General features: G+C 34.4%; 5 protein-coding genes, 1 long non-coding RNA gene and 1 other non-coding gene across 7 annotated transcripts; 4 read left to right on the plus strand and 3 right to left on the minus strand.

The window, feature by feature from the left end:
- LOC104743427 lies at positions 1164 to 2113 on the minus strand. Its single transcript, XR_002034113.1, has 4 exons — positions 2052 to 2113; positions 1742 to 1899; positions 1503 to 1635; positions 1164 to 1426 (listed from the first exon to the last, which is right to left on the minus strand). It is a non-coding gene; the product is annotated as an uncharacterized LOC104743427 (long non-coding RNA).
- TRNAH-GUG lies at positions 3571 to 3642 on the plus strand. Its single transcript has one exon. It is a non-coding gene; the product is annotated as a tRNA-His (tRNA).
- On the minus strand, positions 3759 to 5820 carry LOC104743431 (WD repeat domain-containing protein 83-like). The gene is made up of 8 exons (XM_010464517.2): positions 5562 to 5820; positions 5097 to 5199; positions 4886 to 4993; positions 4684 to 4793; positions 4477 to 4584; positions 4339 to 4384; positions 4114 to 4245; positions 3759 to 4015 (listed from the first exon to the last, which is right to left on the minus strand). The coding sequence occupies exons 1-8, from the start codon at positions 5771 to 5773 to the stop codon at positions 3932 to 3934; spliced, it is 903 nt and encodes a 300-aa protein (XP_010462819.1). The 5' UTR covers positions 5774 to 5820; the 3' UTR covers positions 3759 to 3931.
- LOC104743437 (egg cell-secreted protein 1.5-like) lies at positions 6116 to 6607 on the plus strand. The gene has a single exon (XM_010464524.1). The coding sequence runs from the start codon at positions 6140 to 6142 to the stop codon at positions 6605 to 6607; it is 468 nt and encodes a 155-aa protein (XP_010462826.1). The 5' UTR covers positions 6116 to 6139.
- LOC104743447 lies at positions 6918 to 9922 on the minus strand. The gene is made up of 3 exons (XM_010464531.1): positions 9442 to 9922; positions 8044 to 9349; positions 6918 to 7938 (listed from the first exon to the last, which is right to left on the minus strand). The coding sequence occupies exons 1-3, from the start codon at positions 9848 to 9850 to the stop codon at positions 7098 to 7100; spliced, it is 2556 nt and encodes an 851-aa protein (XP_010462833.1). The 5' UTR covers positions 9851 to 9922; the 3' UTR covers positions 6918 to 7097.
- On the plus strand, positions 12724 to 15577 carry LOC104743469 (WAT1-related protein At5g64700-like). Its single transcript, XM_010464549.2, has 7 exons — positions 12724 to 13095; positions 13502 to 13564; positions 14159 to 14275; positions 14363 to 14618; positions 14799 to 14957; positions 15051 to 15202; positions 15290 to 15577. Exons 1-7 carry the CDS (start codon positions 12917 to 12919, stop codon positions 15438 to 15440), a joined length of 1077 nt encoding a protein of 358 aa, XP_010462851.1. The 5' UTR covers positions 12724 to 12916; the 3' UTR covers positions 15441 to 15577.
- Positions 17875 to 20011, plus strand: LOC104743456 (WAT1-related protein At5g64700-like). Its single transcript, XM_010464541.1, has 7 exons — positions 17875 to 18168; positions 18290 to 18352; positions 18433 to 18549; positions 18661 to 18913; positions 19208 to 19366; positions 19467 to 19618; positions 19706 to 20011. Exons 1-7 carry the CDS (start codon positions 17990 to 17992, stop codon positions 19899 to 19901), a joined length of 1119 nt encoding a protein of 372 aa, XP_010462843.1. The 5' UTR covers positions 17875 to 17989; the 3' UTR covers positions 19902 to 20011.

The raw sequence follows: 20647 nt of genomic DNA on the forward strand, positions 1-20647 counted from the left end.
TTTTTTTTTTTTTTTTTTTGCAATTATTTGTAGTTGCATTAACTTTGAAAAGTCATATTCTATATAATTAATCCCAAATTTATCGGGAAAAAACAAACGAAAGTTTATAAAGATGAATAAAACAATATCGAACAGCTGTGAGATTTGCTTTGTTGTACTTTTGACAACCAAACCAACAACAACAAAAAAAAGTCTAAATGGTCCGGATTAAGGAACTCTCCTTTCTCAGATTTCGGGCAGCTTTGAGATTTTTACGGGCAGCGGTCACGTTAGGTCTTTGCCTTTCGACAGCTCATCGCCAGTTTCAACTTTGCAAGTACAGTTCTTCAAAACTATATACTCGCTAGACAACTGGTTCGTTCTAAGAGTTCTATAACCGTACGTCACTTGATCAGATTCGGACCGAACTAGATTGTTTTCTTTTCCATGATCTAGTAGATTGTTCGGGTAAGAATAAGATTAATGAGATGATTCGTACCGTATGTATATTTTACCTTTTAAGCTAAAAGTGGTGTTTACCGTTAGGGGCGCTAAAACCTACCGTTACAAATGTAACTTATTTAAATCAAAATCTTGAATCTCAATAGGGAACTAAATCTCATGTTTAGGGCAAGCCCAATGGGGGGATATATTTTAAGGGTTCTTAAATTGTTTATTCATATATTTTGTAGTTTGAGATGATTAAGAACTTTGGGTTTGTTAATTAAAAGTTTTTCCCCCAATGGTGGGTTCTTATTTTGAGTCTCTTAATTATTTTATTTTTTTTGAAAATAAAAAAATTAAATTAGAATATGAAATTATTGCATTTGAGATATATGTTTATAAAATTATTGCATTTCATAAAATTTAAAACATAGGAAACATTAAAACATAATAAATGACAAGTAAAATACATAAAAAGAGGAAATGCTTACCATAATACCAACTGCAGAAACAATCTTGAGAATAAAATTTTAAGCTAGCCACATTTAAGAAAAGCATACGCAATCTTGTTCATAAACTCACCCATAACTCCCTCTTTGATGGGTGTAATTTGGTAACTTTTTATTCGCTAAAACAGAACCGAAAAAGAACTATATTGAACTTGTAAATTTTGTGACAATGCAGAGATAGAACCAAAATATAGACCAAGAACAACACTTACTAAACACAATGTTCTTATTCATAAAGAAGGTACAAATAAAGAAAATTATATGTTGATGCAATATACATATTAATTGTCCTCGTACTACCAAATAGACACCAATGCAATGCATAGACAGCTTCATAATTGGACAGTTTGATTGATTTCAGAGAAATCTCAGACTGTGTTTGAGAGACTAGGATCTGGAACGTTTCTGTCGGTAATATCACTCGTACACAAGTTCTGATCATAACCATAAACTTCATGCTGCATCAACCCGGAGTTACCCATACTAGACATGTTCTGATCACAACCATAAAACTGCATCTGCATCAACTGATCCAGCCCATAGTTTGCAGAGAAAATAAAAGAGAAGTACCTGGTGTTTGGAGATTTCCATATCCTTGATCCTTGTAACCATTTTCATAAAATAGAAGCAGTCAACAACGAGCAAGAGGCTCTAAACAAAGATAATCTCTCTCTCCCATCCCATCCCCACCAAACATATGAATCTGGAAGTAAACAAGTAAGCAGGAGCAGCTATGTGACGTGAGTGATTCATTACATAACCATTGACACATGAGAAAAGTTTGATTCCAAGACGTGTATATGTCTTACAGCTAGATGTAACAACATGTTGGTGATAGTATCCAGGCTGTGGAACAGAGGCAATCTGAATGCCACCAGTCTTGTCCCAAGAAACATGAGCATTACATTTATACTTCAAATACCAATTGAGGCCAGAAGCAATCTCAACTCCAGTTGTGCCTTTAATCCTGAAATCCAAGTTAGAAATAAACAAAGCTTGGAAGAGAATAGTCTCTGGTAGCTACTCCCACCACAAACATCCTATTGAAACAAAAAAAAACAATCACTACTGTAAAATCTAACTCTAGCACAACAGGGTTAAAGGCAAAAAAGGAAGAACCTTTGAGATAATTCTGAAATCAAAGCTACGAAATTGTGTGGGAAGCAGTCTTTGCAATAGACCCTTAGCTGCTGATTTTTATACAGACAGAATTGGTCTTAGAGAATCTAAACGGTCAAGCAGACTCTCGATAGTAGGATGTTGCTTTGACAAAGATTGAGAGTGAAAAGAAAGAACCAACAACACAAACAACACCAATTTGATCATGCAAATCATGTTGATACTCTTCCAAGATGCATCCTATATAAACACCAATAAGGCCGTTTCTATATAACCTACAATTATCTAGTTTATTGACTAACAAGATGCATCCAGATATAAGTTACAGAAACGATCCAACACACACACAAAAAAACATTATCATCGGATACTACTAATTTCACCGGAGATTTGCATATATAACAGGAGGGAGAACTAAAAGTCTAAAAGCGAGAGTCTCGTGGATGGTACCTGACCGGGAGCGTAAGCTTGAGCAAGAGCAGCAGTGGAGGGATCACGGTGGAGGTAGTGAGATCAAAGCCTGCTTTTTATAGTGTTGGCCTCTCTGCTCTTCTCGTAACTTTCAATTCCAATCTCCAACGATTCCAACCAATTCAATTGATGAGACCAGAGTCTATCATCAATCTCCTCCGATTAAGAGATTCGCGACAGAGAGCGAGAGAAAGAGAGAGGAAGGGAAGAACACAATCGGGAAAAAAAAATGGTTCTCAATAAAACTCTTCATCCAACCATGCGCTGACACCTCACAGCCTCTTATATTAAATCGAGTATACTAAATAAGAGGAGCTCTTCTTCTTTTATTTTCTTTCTGATTTATTTTCTTCCTACTTTTCCACTAAAACCTCTCTTAAAAGCCCCCGTTGGGGATAACCTTATATATGTGTATATATATATGCTTAATGTCGTAAAATGTAGCGATTATCGTTAAACTGTCTATTGCTTAATGTCGTAAACTGTAGCGATTATCGTTAAACTGTCTATTGCTTAATGTCTTCTAAAGTCTTTTTTTTTTAATAGTGGTTGGTCGGAAAAATGACTTTAATATGTCAATTCTTGTAATAAGTAAAAGATATATATCACTTGAAGGAAAGTGTCATTTATGTTGTTAATTGTGATTTGTGAAGTTGAATCTGTCTTTACTAATGAAAGTAAAATAACAGGACGGCGGATAAGAGATTAAATAGATATAATATGTGAAAGAACACATGCAAAGGATTGGTCTTAATATGCTATTTGCCATGTTCTTCTTCACTGCTACCCCATATTTTCCAGCTATGTGATTATTCTCTTTTGCAAGTGATAAATCAAAATCAGAGCTGCAGTTTCGTTTGTCTTTTTAAACGTGAGAATAATGGGAAGAATAATAATAATCTTAAATTGCTATTTTGGTAGATTCAAAAGGTAAAGTAGGGAAAATATTTTAACCGGCTTTTTCTTTGATTCCAAGTCCAACCTAATGGGTAATCGAATAGTTCAAAGTTACTGTTATATATTATTATATTTGAGCTCTACCAACAAAGTGGCTGTAGTTTAGTGGTTAGAATTCCACGTTGTGGCCGTGGAGACCTGGGCTCGAATCCCAGCAGCCACACCTTTTTGATCCTCAAATATCTTTCCATTCATTTTTTTCATATATGGGCTTTCGTTGACTAAGTCCATCCTTTTCTTTACGTCCTTTTTTTTTTTTTTTAAATTAGGCTTTTAGAATTAAACCAAGCCCAAAAGAGTTTCTTCGTACAGGTAAGCAAATTTACAAAACATTTCACCTCCAAAAACAGGCTTTTGTATACAAACAACAGAGTACATACACTGTCAAATGTTAAAAAACTGAAAACAAGGAAACAAGATCCGTCATAATCAAGAAGAATTCTTGTCTCTCTTCATTTTTTCCAGACACGAATTGTACCATCGACTGAAGAGGTCAACATACAGTCTTCTTTAGGGTGGTAACTCACGCTTGTCACCTGCCAAAAAAATATAACATATCCAAGAAAAATCAAGATCAATATAGTACTCGTTAAAGTTTAAACGGGTTATAAAAGACAAAGAAATGAATCTTTACCACTAAATCGTGAGCTCGAAATTTCGATACCACTTTTGCATCTACTAAATCCCAAAAGAAAACTAATCCATCCTCTGATCCTCCGATTACATGTGCATCCGAATTAGTGAGGCAACAATCGGTTTTAAATGACTGTTTTACACACAAAAACAAACAGTCATTAATGTTGTAACTAAGAAGCTATCATGAACTATGGTTACATTATCTTTCAAACTAATGACTAACCTTCGATATATGACCTCTATAGACTTGGAGTAGCTCTCCTGTGGTTCTGTAATTTCGAAAGAGACTCACAAGAATTAAGACACATCTAAAAGAGAAATCAAAAGTTTAATTATTTACATAAAATTTCGTTTCTTTTACCTATCAAGTAGACGCAGAGTAGAATCCAAGCAACCAGCTAGAACACAGTTTCCATCATTTGATATCGATATACAACTAACTGGTTGGCCTAAGTTATCTGACATCTCCCTGATTCCAACAAAAACAAAAAATTCCCAATCAATTATTTGATACTCAGAACTCAGAAGAAAGAAAGATTTTGTTTTCTTGTATGGAGTTTATACAAACCTGCCAATACGCATGTCAAACGTGCGAACAGTTCCATCAACACTACCACCAATAATCTCAGTCTTTGTTAAAACAACAGACATGACTGTATCCAAAAACGTATCAATGATCTGAGAAAACAATAAACAAAAAAAGCCAGTTATATTTACAGTTCTAAATTATTGACAGGATTTGAAACCACAGAACACGAAAGAAGTAAAACCTGAACAGGCTCAACACTGTGAGATCTGCAGTCCCATACACGTAGTGAACGATCAAAACCAGCTGATACAACTACAGATGATGAATCATTGAACTTCACTGCATTCACCTGATAAGAGCCATTGTTCATTAGAAGACAATAAATGATAAATACATATACGCAAACCAAACCATAGGCGACATGAATTCCTAGTTCTTTGAGACATATATACCTCTCCATCGTGACCACGGAATTTACGAATTACACGTCCGGTTGAAACATCCCAGTAATAAACTTGCCGATCACCACCACATGAACAAAATTTAGCATTGTCTCTGTGTTAATAAAAAAAAAAATCATCAAAATATGAAATATACAAACAAACACACTCATCAATATTAGCCTCCACAACATAAAACTCCAATTTGCTTGACAACAATGAAACACAAACTCATAAAAATCTGAACTTTCGTGTCTAATTCGATTGTTTCTAGCTGCAAGCAACAAAAAAGCATAGAACTATGAATAATCAAACACTCTCATTAGTATCAGAATCAAACTATTTGGACAATAATATATAATCGAAATCACCAACAGAAACACACACGACCAAATTCTAATAGACTCGGACTATGATACTGCACAAATTTGAATCAGAATCACGACAATTGGAGAAGGGAAAGAGCTGAGATCATACGAAGTAACATGAACGTCACGGACTTCACGGCCATGGGATTTATAGGTCTTGATTAGGATTCCACGGTGCGGGTTCCAGAGACGGATGGTTCGATCCTTACCGCAGGTGAGAGCGTAGTTCCCGTCTCCGTTAAACCTCGCCGCTAAAACCGCTCCCTCGTGGCCTTTAAGCACGTGTGCCTCCTTCGTCGGCAGCTCCGCCGTCGCGCTCATCCCTCCTTTTAGTTCGCCTGAAAAAACTTACAGCGTCGTTACTAAGGAATGGGCTTATATTAAAACCGACTCAATTATTTAGTATATGACCAAAATATGATTTAAAGCCCAATTCAATTGGCCCATTAGATATTCAAGGGATACAAATACAAATAATAACGTAACGGATAATATTACTATAAAAGAGTGCTATAAATGTGCTTAATTAACCACGATCACTTCTGATAAATAACACAAATTTAACGATTAACAAAAACTTCTCAGCTTCCTTATTTTTAGTTTCTTCCACTATATATATATATGCGTCACATATCGTAGTCGTAGTAGGCATATAACATCTCACACACGTAAAGAAAAAAAAAAGTAATGGTTACAAAAACTACTTCAAAGCCTTCTCTTGTCACATTTCTAACGATTTCGTATCTCATATCGACCGTTCATGCCGTCATCATGGTAGCCGAGGCAAGGAAGATCCAGGTCTCGACGCTGGCTACGGATCACTCCGGTGCTGGAAACTTAATGGATTGTTGGAACGCGGGGTTGGAGCTTAAGTCATGCACCGACGAGATCGTCAAGTTTTTCCTTAGTCAAATTGCTACGAATGGAGCGGCGGTTAAAGGTGGAATCGACAAAGATTGTTGTGGAGCTGTTGGGTTGGTTGAGAAAGATTGTTGGTCTGTTATGTTTACTTCTTTAGGGCTTACGACTATGGAAGGGAATAATCTGAGAGAGTATTGTGATTTTCAGGCGGAGAAGTCGGTATTGTCTCCGTCTCCGGCGCCTGAAACTTTCGCTTTGTCTCCCGTTGAGATTACGTACCCCGGACTTAATTAGTTACATGGTTCCATATATTTTGCCTTTATAAAATTTACGTTAATAAAATGTTCACTCTTTCGGTGTGCTTCGCATTGAACTATAGAGTATATTTTTCTATTACCCAAAGTATTGTGAAACATCATATTTCCTAACTATTATAAGTTAAGATAAACAAATAATTAATATTAAAATGATATTGTAGGGAAATATGTACGTCAATGCGATCACCATGACGCATCGAAATATTTTGGTAACCATCCGGGTTAGATTTAGCAGACTCTGTTGCTGCTCTGATCGTTCCCGGTCCTGCTGCTGTGACCTTTGAGAGTACGTTGCAAATACATGGCGTTTTTTTATTTTTACTCAAAAAGGTCTAATATAATCCTATAAAATCATAATCGAATGTGTCCAAATCGTAATGGACAAAACCAGCTAAACCAACACTACTAACCAACTAAGTTATAATCTAGAAACCTGAATCTTTAGCCACCGGTTAAAACAAACTTGTTCAATTTTGAATCTTAGACTCGCATGATGGTTTCTTTCTCAAGCTAATCAATATTCCTTCAACAAGCTTATCTTCACCAAAAGTCTCTGTAGGTTTCTTCTGCTTCTTGTCAGTGTCCCAAGAACCCAAAATTTGGAACAAATCGTTATTTGTTCCATCTTTTTCTTTCTTCCTTCCATCGCCACTCTTTTCTAAAGAAGCTTCATCCTCCGTCTCTGAGTCATCATAATCAGATGGCTCACTCTTATGAGTCTTCTTGGAAACTGGACCAAGATCTTCGAATGATGATGAATCAGATTCATATGGAACCGGGGTTGACGAAGGAACAATGTATCCTGATTCAATCCTAGCCTCAGGCATCATTTGTATCAAAGACTGAAGCTTCGGATAACCGAGGTTATGATATTCTAAACGGTATCCAAATCTGTCCAAAAAGTCTTTCTTCAAGTTACTCATGTTATACCCACCAGGGTTCTCCTCTGTTATCTTCTTTACCAGCTTATGACAATCCGCAATCACCTGGCTTCTCGATCTTTCTTTAGGTCTCTGGCTCATACCAATGTTCTTGGGAGTTTTCTCACCATCTTCTTCTTCGTCACACATTGATTTTGACATATTCACAAATATCGATCTCAATCCATCCGTAGCAGGTATATTGCTGCTAACACAAAAGCTTTTCTCGATGAACCTAGTTACTCTAAAAGGTAGAGCATCAGAAGGATTCTCTTTTATCCATTCCTTCTCTGATATTAACAGAGATACTAAATCAAGCATTTTGGATACATCGAGAGGTTTGAGAGATGAAGGTCCTTCGTCCTTCAGATTCTTAGACAACGCTTCTCTGAACAAAGTAATAAAACAAAGAAAGTGGCCGTTAATTGACTATTATCTTTCCCTGAAAAGCTAATGCAGAAACATTGCTAAGGGAAAAGAGAAGAATAAGAACCTTGAGATTGAGTGAGAAACAAGGACGAACCCTCTTGGAGAATTAATGAAAGACTGAACATCTTTCCAAAAAAAATCTTCTGCAAAAATGTCATTTACTTGATGAGGTGTAGTTGCTGCTGCATTGCTAACGTCTGCATTGCTTCCCCAAAAAGACTTGAATCTCTTTACAAGTCGAATCACAAGCCCCGGACTCTTAGATTTCTCGTTGCCTACTTTAGTGTCTTTTACCTCCTCAGCAGATTCTGCAGTTCGAGATTCTAAGTCCTTATCCACCACTTTTCCTTCACCAACGACTCCTTTCCCTTCGTCTCCATTTCCAGAAATATGTTTCTTTGCTTGGAGATGCTCTAACTCCATTTCAGGTGAGCCAAACCATAGTCTATTTAGCTTCTTACAAAATCCGTCTTTTTCGTCAGAAGAAGAAACATCATCAACAGCAGTATAAACTAGCTGGTTTTGTTTCATGGATTCGTCTTTTGCCTTAACATCCACCTGCCTAATTACAGAAACAGGCTCTTGAGAACTCTCTTGTGATTGAGATTCCTCTTTCACGTCTTCATCATTCTGTTTCATCTTCTGACACATCTTTTCAACACTAAAATCTTTGGGATTCTCGCTACTTAACTTCGGCGATGAGGCTTTGATATCCATATCTTGGTTAACAGCAGCATGAATTAAAAACATACCATCCCCCACCGGAACAACCTGTAAGATCTTTGGCATAGATAACAGAAACCTCGAAAAACTCTTGTATCCATAAAAGTCTCTATCTAGAGATACTTTCCTCTTACGCAGCTGCTCACGTAGTTCAGTAATTGGTGCTCCCTTAGGATACCAACTCAATATCAAACCAATCTGCTTAACAACTTCTTTCGGGATACGACGACATGCCTTACAAGAACCCGAATTCGCTTCAAGCAACTCTACGGTTTTCAAACTAGTAAAAGATACTACTTGACTGCTGTTGGTAGTGGCAAATGGGTCAAGAAGAGGAGTTCTATAGTGACCATACCAAGAATTAAAAGGACCATCAGGTGGCTGGTTAAAGTGTTTACATGCTGTGTATTTCCCTCTAACTAAAGCATCCCAATCCCACATAATGGAAGCAGCACTACACAACACACCAGGCGTAGCTTCTTCGTTTCCCGCAAGCAAAATGTTGTAATTACTCATCCTCAACCTATGTAACACAGTGGCGAAATCACTATCGCTAGAGATTAAGAAGAGATGAGCAGGAGGTGGATTCTGACTAACCCAACACATTAGATCTGTAATCAAAGATCTATCCGTACTGTTCTTCCCACCTGTGAATTCACATCACATTACAAAAAAAAAGTTTAGGTTTTTTTTTCTTTCCCAATCAGTTAAAAAAAGTAAGCTTTTGCATAGAGATGACCTTGAGGAACATGAGTGAGAGTGATTCCAGTAGCGGAGAGAGCTTCTTGGTTAGTTCTAGAGAGCTGGATTAAGTCTCCGAAGGCTGTGATGTTGATAGGTCCTTTGATTCCGATGTTTCTAACGGCGGATGTGATGGTTTGAGACAATTTGAAGACACTCGTCGCACCTGCCGGCAAATGGCAGTTTTCGAAATCCCACCATACCGGAACCCTAACACTCCGTGACTCCTCGTCGTATTGAGGTCGTCTCGTAGAAGTAAAATGACCGACGCCGGAGTTATAAGAAGAGAAGAATCTCGCGACCAGTAAAGAGATCGCTCGATGCGGTAATGGCGGCAGCTCGACGACGGAGGTGAAAGAGGAAGCTGCGAGGCGGAGGAAGAGTGGTTTGAAAGACCCGTATTGCATGATTAGGTCAGGAAACGAGTAGAAAGAGGAGAGGTTTCATGTGTGATTGTAATGGCGGAGATGAGTTTTTTCATTGAGCTGAGGGTTTTAGCATTGTTAAGGAGTTTGAGGGGAAAGATGAAGAACAGAGAAAGCGCCTGACTAAAACCCATACTCACGTGCATATCACGTGATTCGTGACTCACTATGGGCTTTGGTCTGTGAAGCCCATTTCGAGTCCGTTTACCTAACTCGTTTTGGCCCAATTAAATTACGATAAAGGGAGAGACGTGTTCATTCACTTTAGGATATTGGAGGAGCTTTGTGTGTGCCGGTGTAGAAAGTTTAATGCAAACGTTGGAAATTTGTGAAGTAGACGTTGGAGCTTTGTGAGTATTGCCTCATTGTTTTGACCAAACCATGATTTGTTTTGCTTTTTCTTCTTTCGTCTGTCTATTTCTTTTTTTGAGACGGTAGGCTTTCGCTTTATAATATGTTGAGGAAGAAAAAGATCGGAGATGCGTATATTCCTTGAATTCATCATTCATCTCATTATTGGGTCATACAGTATGTTTATTAAACATTAAGGTTACTTTTTTATTTTATCTTTTAACTACTGATATAATCATATAATTAAAGGTATAAAAACGAAAGAGTATTGCTTAAGATGATCAGGAGATGATACTGATACGTCTGTTATTGATGCAAGTGGCTTTTCCTTTTTTTTTTTTTAATTGTATTTTAAAATTTAATTAACGACCGAAAACATTTACTATATTAAAGAAAGAAGAAGACTAATGTAGTAAACGGGAAAGAGCTTAAAGAGAACACTTGCGTAGTCAAGATGAGAGAGATGAGATCATGAGAACATCATTAGTCTTCAATATTTATTTAACGACCGGAAACATGTATGTTAACGTTGAATACAGATTTTCAAAGATATTAGGCTTCAAACTTGATATCTTCTAATATCTTTGAAAATCTGTATTACTCTATCACAGGGGCGGACCCAAAAATTTTAGGTTATATTGGGGGCTCGAACTCGGAAATGAGAGGTCATTACTGTAGTTATTAACCAACTGCGCTAGTGAAATTTTATACAATTACATATAAAAACACCTATTTAATCAATTTAACCAGGTCAGCTGACCCACCATCTTTCTTAATAGGTCTGCCCCTGCTCTGTCATAGCTTGTAATCGTCATTTGAATTGAAAGTCCTTATCAAAAGAAAAAAAAAAAGAAGAAGACTAATAATATTGACAAACAAGTAAACGTAGTATTCAATGCATGTTTATATCGATGGCGCCGGCCGACCCCTTCGGAAAGGTCCCGTACGTGAGATATAGTTTCGTGGATTGTTCTGATTATGAGATTTTTATCATTACAAATACAATCAGCCAATCATTATTTGGTTAGTGAAAAAGAAATCCCTAAGAAATAAATTATAGACCATATGCATATTTCCAGGCCAACAACTTAGGAAAATAAAATGTGGAGTTTTAGGTTTTCCAGGTTTTTAATGTTGGTTTCAACGACCCATCAGCACATGCTATATTTAGACACCAAAATTAATAAAATGTGGATTTTCTTAAGAAAGGGGAAAAAGGGGTCAAGAAAAGCTAAAACTTTATGAAGTAATAATATATGGATTAATCAGATTAGTTTTGCATGGCCATATAACTCGTGATGACCTGGACGTATGCGGGTTGTACAATCACCATCTACTTTTGTTTTCTATACGTTACAACCACATGTCTATGGGTCACCAAAACTCATTGGTCCTTTTATTTTTGTTTTCTGACTTTTACGGTTTCTTTAAAAAAAAAATTGATTCTCCTACCTTTATACTAAGATATTGAGTACTATCGGATCTCTCCCAAGGGACAGCTTATTTTTCGTTAGGCTTCATGTTATGGGTCATGACTAAGTCTAGAAAACCAGATAGTATTCAATTATCAGTAGGCACAAAAAGCATCATCAAACTTGAACTGTTCCTAAATTAATTTCTCAACTAGTCGTCAAGTGCATGAATTATTTATCTAACTAACCAATCAAATCACGTATCAATTTTGAACCTCTTTTTGACAAATCAATAATGAACTTCCTTTTTTTTTTTTGTTTTTAATGAACGTGTTACTTTACACACTGCACATGTTTCACGAACCGGTCCAGGTAAAGGCGGTGATGTAAGAGAACACGCTAGCTATATTTTCAATCAGATGCTAGATATGACTGTTTGGTTTGAGTGGGAGTGGAACAAGAGGAATTCGATTAAACTATATATAGTTGAGCAAGTTTACTATAGGTTTTACTATACGGCTAAAAAGTAAAGTCTTTTACATAAATCAACTATGCAAAGCTGACGTAATTGATTTTTAATTTTAATCGTTAAACGAACATAATAATTGCATAACGATTGAGCATAATTGTGATTTCACTGTATTGTGTAATTAGTAAATCCAACAGAACCATGAGCGTTATCTTTTTCAATCAAACCATTATGTTCACATTAACAACAGCAAAAAAAAACTTATTATATTAATTTACGTGTTTCATTATTAAAGTTATCCTTTTTTTCTTAATGATTTCATCATTATATTCGTTTCTTGAAAAATATGCTTTTATCATTTTACTAATCAATGTTTATTTAATTATTTTCGTCGAACCTATGATTCGCATTCACAGTGTTGTAAACTTTACCGTGCAGTAAATCTAGAAGGTGTGGTGATTAGTGGCCGGAAGGAGAAAATATATATACTTTCAGTCAACATTAAAAATAATATAATTTGGTTGGTATAGTGAGATTGTGACACAAAATAATTGTCTCTTTTTTCTTCATCCACTCTTAGTTACGTACTTTAAAATGTTTATTCCATTACTTTGAAACACAACCGTAATAAAAATCAAATTGCTGCGTGCTTGTGTCTGTACTTATATATAATAGTATAATACACACTTCGTTTCTTATTCTAACCCAAAAGACGAACACTAAATTCAGAAAAAAGAAAGAAAGAGAAGGACATTACAAACAGTAACCCAATTATATATCTCCAAGAATTCAAACCAAAGATCATCAAATCGATCGATGGACATGGAGTCGAAGAAACCATATATGATGGTGACTATAATACAAGTTATATATACAATCATGTTCTTGATCTCCAAAGCCGTCTTCAATGGTGGAATGAATACTTTCGTCTTCGTTTTCTATCGTCAAGCTTTTGCTACCATCTTCTTGGCTCCTCTTGCTTTCTTCTTCGAGCGGTACATATCTATATACTACTCTCTCTCTCTCTCTCTCTCTCTCTCTCTCTCTCTCTCTCTCTCTCTCTCTCTCTCTCTCTCTCTCTCTCTCTCTCTCTCTCTCTCTCTCTCTCTCTCTCTCTCTCTCTCTCTCTCTCTCTCTCTCTCTCTCTCTCTCTCTCTCTCTCTCTCTCTCTCTCTCTCTCTCTCTCTCTCTCTCTCTCTCTCTCTCTCTCTCTCTCTCTCTCTCTCTCTCTCTCTCTCTCTCTCTCTCTCTCTCTCTCTCTCTCTCTCTCTCTCTCTCTCTCTCTCTCTCTCTCTCTCTCTCTCTATTCTGTGTGTATATGTACTAATATACGCACCATAATTATTTTTTGTAAATTTTCTATGTATGTTCATCGTATTCTCTCTTTATTTCTTCCTTTAGGAAAAGTTCTCCACCTCTTTCATTTGTGACCTTCATCAAGATCTTCATGCTCTCTTTATTTGGGTATGTCTGCTACAAGTACATTTTAATTCACTTGCTTCCAGATTTTTGTTTCCGTATATAGAGTTTAATGATTTATTTCTGCTTAACGTTATTAAAAAAAAAAACCAAATTTTGTTTGTTTTTACACGGTGCATCATTTTAAATTGTGAAAATATACAAAGCGAAACATAAAGATCCATAGTAGTATGTATTACACATATATTGCGTTTTCTTGTATATTATTGATAAAATGTGTTTTTTTTTTCTTTTTCTTTGAAAGACTAGAAAATGTAATTGACATTTAAAGATAACAGTATTTTTTTTTTTTTTTTTTGTTAAAAAGATAACAGTAATTTTCTTATCATTATTCTTCGAAAATTGTACTAACAAAAGCGAATTGGAAAAACTTTATTCTTTATGCGTTTACACTATTGTAGTATTGTGTGTTTTTAAGGAAAAACATTTAAAAGTATTTGAAAAACGTTCATAAAACATAAGGTATAAACAAATACGCGAACAGGCAAAAATACAATCAAATGTTATATACTATACGTACTAACGGTATCTATCTATGTTGAACTTATCTGTTAAACTTTATCTATGTTGGGATTTCAGTGTGACATTGAGCTTGGACTTAAACGGTATCGCATTATCATACACGTCGGCGACTTTAGCCGCCGCCACAACAGCTTCCCTTCCGGCCATCACTTTCTTCTTGGCTCTCTTATTTGGGTATATACTTAATTACAATATATGTTAATTTGACACGTTTTCATTAATACCTAAGTAGTCTTTCTAAGATTTTGTATTAAATTAAAGAATGGAGAGGCTTAAGGTTAAGAGCATACAAGGAACAGCAAAGCTTCTAGGGATTACTGTGTGCATGGGTGGGGTCATTACCTTAGCTCTTTACAAAGGTCCACTACTGAAATTACCTTTATGCCATCACCTCTATCACGGCCAAGAACATCTTCACCGGGATGAACACTCCAAAAGCGGTTCCACCTCGTGGCTCAAAGGATGTGTCCTCATGGTCGCCTCCAACATTTTATGGGGTCTTTGGCTCGTTTTACAGGTATCTTTCTATCTTTTCAGAGTGTGTTATACATTATCCCATTGAAATTACTTTATATGCATGCCGAAGAGTTGAGTATTCGCCAATGTTAACCCTACGTTTAAGAGTTTTATTTATATTATTTTTGATTATGTTGGATATTATGCTATTTTTAATTAGTTGTAGCGTATTTACAAACAGGGTCGTGTGTTAAAGGTCTACCCTTCAAAGCTATACTTTACAACACTTCATTGCCTCTTGAGTTCGATTCAATCCTTTTTCATCGCAATTGCTTTAGAGAGAGATATCTCAGCATGGAAGCTTGGTTGGAACCTAAGACTCGTTGCAGTCATTTACTGCGTAATTACCTCTAATTCATTACATAATTTATATTAGTATGTCATAAATAAAAAAATCTTATATTAATTAATATAAACGTCACATTATATGCAGGGGTTCATTGTAACAGGCGTAGCATATTATTTGCAGTCATGGGTTATAGAGAAGAGGGGACCTGTCTTCTTATCAATGTTCACTCCATTATCTCTCCTCTTCACTCTCCTCTCTTCAGCAATTCTCTTATGCGAGATCATCAGTCTTGGAAGGTTCTACAATAATCTTCTTTAATATATATATTCATTTTTCTGATCTATTCAACAAATTAACTTATACATGTGTATATGGTTTTGTAGCATCTTAGGTGGAATATTGTTGATTATAGGTCTCTACTGTGTGTTGTGGGGCAAAAGCAGAGAGGAGAGAAACAGTGGTGATGATAAGATTGATGATCTACAGAAGGAAAACGATGTCGTGTGCAATGAAGTGAAGGTTGTCATTAGTTAAAAGAAACTGTTAGATTTTTTTTGTCTTACATATATATATGTGCTAAAATTTAGGCTTTTTATAATACATGTGATATATTGATCATTCACATATAGTATGTAGATTGTTTAGAATCTCTTAAGAAATCTTTGCTTTAACTTTTGGCACACCACTTTTAACTCCTTTTACTATATCATTTTTGGTTTTTTTGCCCAATAGTGATATGCTCAACCTGCTAGATATCTCCAAATCTACTAAACATGTAGTAAGCTGTTGGTTTGACAAAAAAAAAAGTAGTAAACTGTTAAACACACAAAACTGATGAAATGATCTTTATTGCAAAGTGTACAACTTGGGGACATGCAAATATCACCATATTTAAAGTATATAAATCAGTTCTATTTAATGATCTTTATTGCAAAGTGTACAACTTGGGAACATGCAAATACCCCCATATTTAAAGTATGTGATCAGTTCTATTTAATGATCTTTCTTGCAAAGTGTACAACTTAGGGACATGCAAATATGTAGATCAGTTCTAATTAATTATCGTATCATGCTCATCAATACTCCCTATGTTTCATATTAAGTGTCATTTTAGGATTTCTCACACATATTAAGAAAATCATTGAATTTTCTATTTTACCCCTTATTAATATATTATACAATTTTTTCAATTGGTCAATACATTAAATCAGTAGAGATAAAATTAGAAAATTTACCAGACATTTACATTGGAAATACAAAGTGACACTTATTTTGAAACAAAATTTCCAGTCTAAAATGACACTTAATATGAAACAGAGGGAGTAATTAATAACAAGAAAATGTTGGTTTTTATTAGTCCCAAATTGGTGTAAAAAATAAAAAATAAGCCGCAAAAAATGGTGATATGGGATATTTTCCTCTTTAATTTGAGAAGCATCTTAATGATGTCATTGTTTTTTAATTTCAATCGTTAAACGTACATCCATTAATTGCATAAAGATTGAGCATAATTGTGATTTCACTGTATCGTCCGACAGAACCATGAGCGTTATCTTTTCAATCAAACCATATCGTGTTCCATTGTTTAAGTTATCTTCTTCTTTACTACTTCATTAGGATTTATCACGGGACAATTATTTAATTTTATTTATAATAAAGTTTGATTTTAACGGTATTTAATGTACTAATAAAATTATATATTTTTAGTATTTTTTATATTTAAGCGGTGATACAATTATTCTTAAAGTATTATAATTTTATCAGGATAAAACACTAAAATTATGAAATATAACTGTTTGTATAATGTATAATTAATCAGAATAATATTTTGTATTTATTTAAAATACTATCATTGTTTTGTTTAATATATAATTATTTAATTTAACTGATTGTTTATTTTTCAGTGTATACAATTTAATGATTGATTTTTTTATTTTTATTTTGGGACACATATATGGAAAACAAATTTGTTATTAATAAGGAAGTTAGGTAGAATTAATTAGTTTCTATAAAAAAATCGATTTTGTCAATTTACCATATTTTACTTATTGCTTTTAGTGAAATTTTGTAGGGACTAAAATTTAAATAAGCAAAATCAAAAAGGTAGAACCCAAAATATACTTAAAAAAAATGTAAATATAGATAATTTCATCATTATATTCCTTTTGAAAAATATGAATTTCATCTATTTACTATCAGAATGTTTATTTTCGTCGAATCTATGATTCATATTCTTTACAGTGTTGTAAACTATATATAAACCACACCGTGCAGTAAATCTAGAAGATGTGGTGGTGATTAATGGACGGAAGGAGAAAAATATATACTTTTAGCCAACATCAAAAATAATATAATTTGGTTGGTTATATAGTAAGATTGTGACACAAAATAAACGTCTTTTTTCTTCATCCATTCTATGTGGGGTTATTGGTTTGAGATTTAAATAGACTTTTAAATATTTTAAATGTTATGTACAATCTGTTGTTATTAGATCAAAATTTTGTTAAATTATGTAAAAGACATTTAAAATCTTAACAAATTTATGTTATTGAATTCAGACTTTTATAAAATCATTAAAAGTTTTGTGTTATTCAATTAAAATAAAAGAATTTAGGATTGTTAATGAATTCAATTATTATGTTATTGGTTCATGATTTTAAACATTTTATTTACAAAATAAAGTCATGAAAAATATCACAAAAATACAGAAATTATTTACAGCAGTTTATAAGATTTTAGAAAACTAGTCAACAAAATTTTCTAACAATATTTCACTTATTTACTTATAATGATTTTGTTGAATTCTTCAAAAATCTTTATAAATAAGAATCCAATACTACCGTACTTTTAAATATTTATTCAATTACTTTTGAAACACCACCGTAATAAAATATCAAATTGCTGCGTGCTTGTGTACTTATATAAATACCCACTTAGTTTCTTATTCTATATATCTCAAAAGAAGAAAACTATATAAACTATCAGAAGAAAAAACAGAAGAATAAGAAGAACACTATAAACAGTAACCCATTTATACATCTCCAAGAATTCACAAACAAAACCAAACATCATCAAATTGATCGATGGACATGGAGTCGAAGAAACCATATATGATGGTGACTATAATACAAGTGATATATACAATCATGTTCTTGATCTCCAAAGCCGTCTTCAATGGTGGAATGAACATTTTCGTCTTCGTTTTCTATCGTCAAGCTTTTGCTACCATCTTCTTGGCTCCTCTGGCTTTCTTCTTCGAGAGGTACATATCTATATATTACTCTCTCACTCTATGTCTGTGTTTGTGTACGTACCATAAATTTTTGTAAACTTTTTATGTAAATATGTTCGTTGTTTTGTATTCTCTTTATTTCTTCCTTTAGGAAAAGTGCTCCACCTCTTTCATTTGTGACCTTCATCAAGATCTTCATGCTCTCCTTATTTGGGTATGTCTGCTCTCCAAATTAAAGCAAAAATACAACGAATACTACATATCTGTTAAACTTTTAATATGTTGGGGTTTCAGTGTGACTTTCAGCTTGAACTTAAATGGTATCGCATTATCATACACGACGGCAACTTTAGCCGCGGCCACAACAGCTTCCCTTCCGGCCATCACTTTCTTCTTGGCTCTCTTATTTGGGTATACTTCAATTACAAATTTACATTAGATGCTAATTTAATTAATTTGACTCATTTTAATTCATACCTAATTAATCTTTCTAAGATTTATTTATTTTGTATTAATCTAAAGAATGGAGAGGCTTAAGGTTAAGAGCATACAAGGAACAGCGAAGCTTGTAGGGATTACTGTGTGCATAGGAGGGGTCATTACCTTAGCTCTTTACAAAGGTCCACTACTTAAATTACCTTTATGCCATCACCACAATCACGGCCAAGAACATCATAAACCCGGCCACGTCTCGGGAGGTTCCACCTCGTGGCTCAAAGGATGTATCCTCATGATCTCCTCCAACGTCTTATTTGGTCTCTGGCTCGTTTTACAGGTATCTTTCTCTCTTTCAAGTTGCTTTATACATTAATTACCCCATTGAAATTACTTTATAGCTATTGAAATTTTATGTAAATACATGTAAAAACAAATTATTTATCTAGTTTACCCAGGTGAGGTGATCCACCTACATACTTAGTAGGTCCGCCCCTGGGCCAAAGAGTTGAGTACTTGCCAAAGATTGAACCTTACATTTAATAGATTTATTTATATAATTTTATTATCATTGAGTAATTGTGACAATCTTTTCTGCTATTTTTAATTAAATTTGTTTCGTATTTACAAACAGGGTCGTGTGTTAAAGGTCTACCCTTCGAAGCTATACTTCACAACACTTCAGTGCCTCTTGAGTTCGATTCAGTCCTTTTTCATCGCAATTGCTTTAGAGAGAGATATCTCAGCATGGAAGCTTGGTTGGAACCTAAGACTCGTTGCAGTCATTTACTGCGTAATTAACTCTAAGTCTAATTAATTTCATAATAAAAATTATGTCATAAATTAAATAATCGTTATAGTAATGAATATAAACAAACGTGACATATATGCAGGGGTTCATTGTAACGGGCGTGGCATATTATTTGCAGTCATGGGTTATAGAGAAGAGGGGACCTGTCTTCTTATCAATGTTTACTCCTTTGTCTCTCCTCTTCACTCTCCTCTCTTCAGCAATTCTCTTATGCGAGATCATCAGTCTTGGAAGGTTCTACAATAATCTTCTTTAATATTTATTTTCATTTTTCTGATCTAATCAACAAATTAACTTATACATGTGTATATGGTTTTGTAGCATCTTAGGCGGAATATTGTTGATTATAGGACTCTACTGTGTGTTGTGGGGCAAAAGCAGAGAGGAGAGAAACAGTGGTGATGATAAGATTGATGATCTACAGAAGGAAATCGATGTCTTGTGCAATGAAGTGAAGGTTGATCTACAGAACGAAAACGATGTCGTGTGCAATGAAGTGAAGGTTGTCATTAGTTAAAAGATAGTGTTAGAGGGGATATTGAACCTAACATTTAAAGGATTTTAAAGTATTCTTAAAATCTTTTGTTATTCAATTGAGAATTTTCAATTTTTTTATGAAGTCCTATGTTATTCAACTTAAATTTATATAAAATATTTTTTAAAATAATTCAGAATCTCTTGTTATTTAATCAATAGTTTATAAAACCAACTTTAAATCTATTGTTATTCAAAATATCACAACTTTATTTTTGAATGTTACTTTGAATGATTCTAAGAGACTTTTTTTTTTGTTTTTTAGTCAAAAATACTCCTCTCAAAATTATATTCTTTGAAGTAGAATTTTAAACGATTTCGTTTAAAAAAAAACACAATCATAAAACCACCACCATCTCTGTTTGATAAGCTTTCTCCGCAGATCAACTCCGGCAACTCTGACAACTCTAATCTCCGCAGATCAACTTTTTGTTTCTATTTTTTCCCCACATTCATGTTTGCTTATCTCTCTCTCTTTACTCTGTCTTGGTTATTGTCTATAGAGAACCATTGAAATATAGGATCACGTGGAATTTTTCTTACAACACACACACAAAACCACTAAGCCCAACTTCCTTGTTGACTTGTTCCTTCTTCTCCTCATGTGTGTCCTTCACCTTCTTCTTCTTCCTTTTGCTCATCTTATTTGTTTAGCTTCTTCCTCTGTTCTTCAACTTCATAAAATATTTTAAAATCACACCAAGTTTACTAATAAAATCTTATAGAATC

This window comes from Camelina sativa, chromosome 2, assembly GCF_000633955.1.
Source record: "Camelina sativa cultivar DH55 chromosome 2, Cs, whole genome shotgun sequence".
NCBI classification, from domain to species: Eukaryota; Viridiplantae; Streptophyta; class Magnoliopsida; order Brassicales; family Brassicaceae; genus Camelina; species Camelina sativa.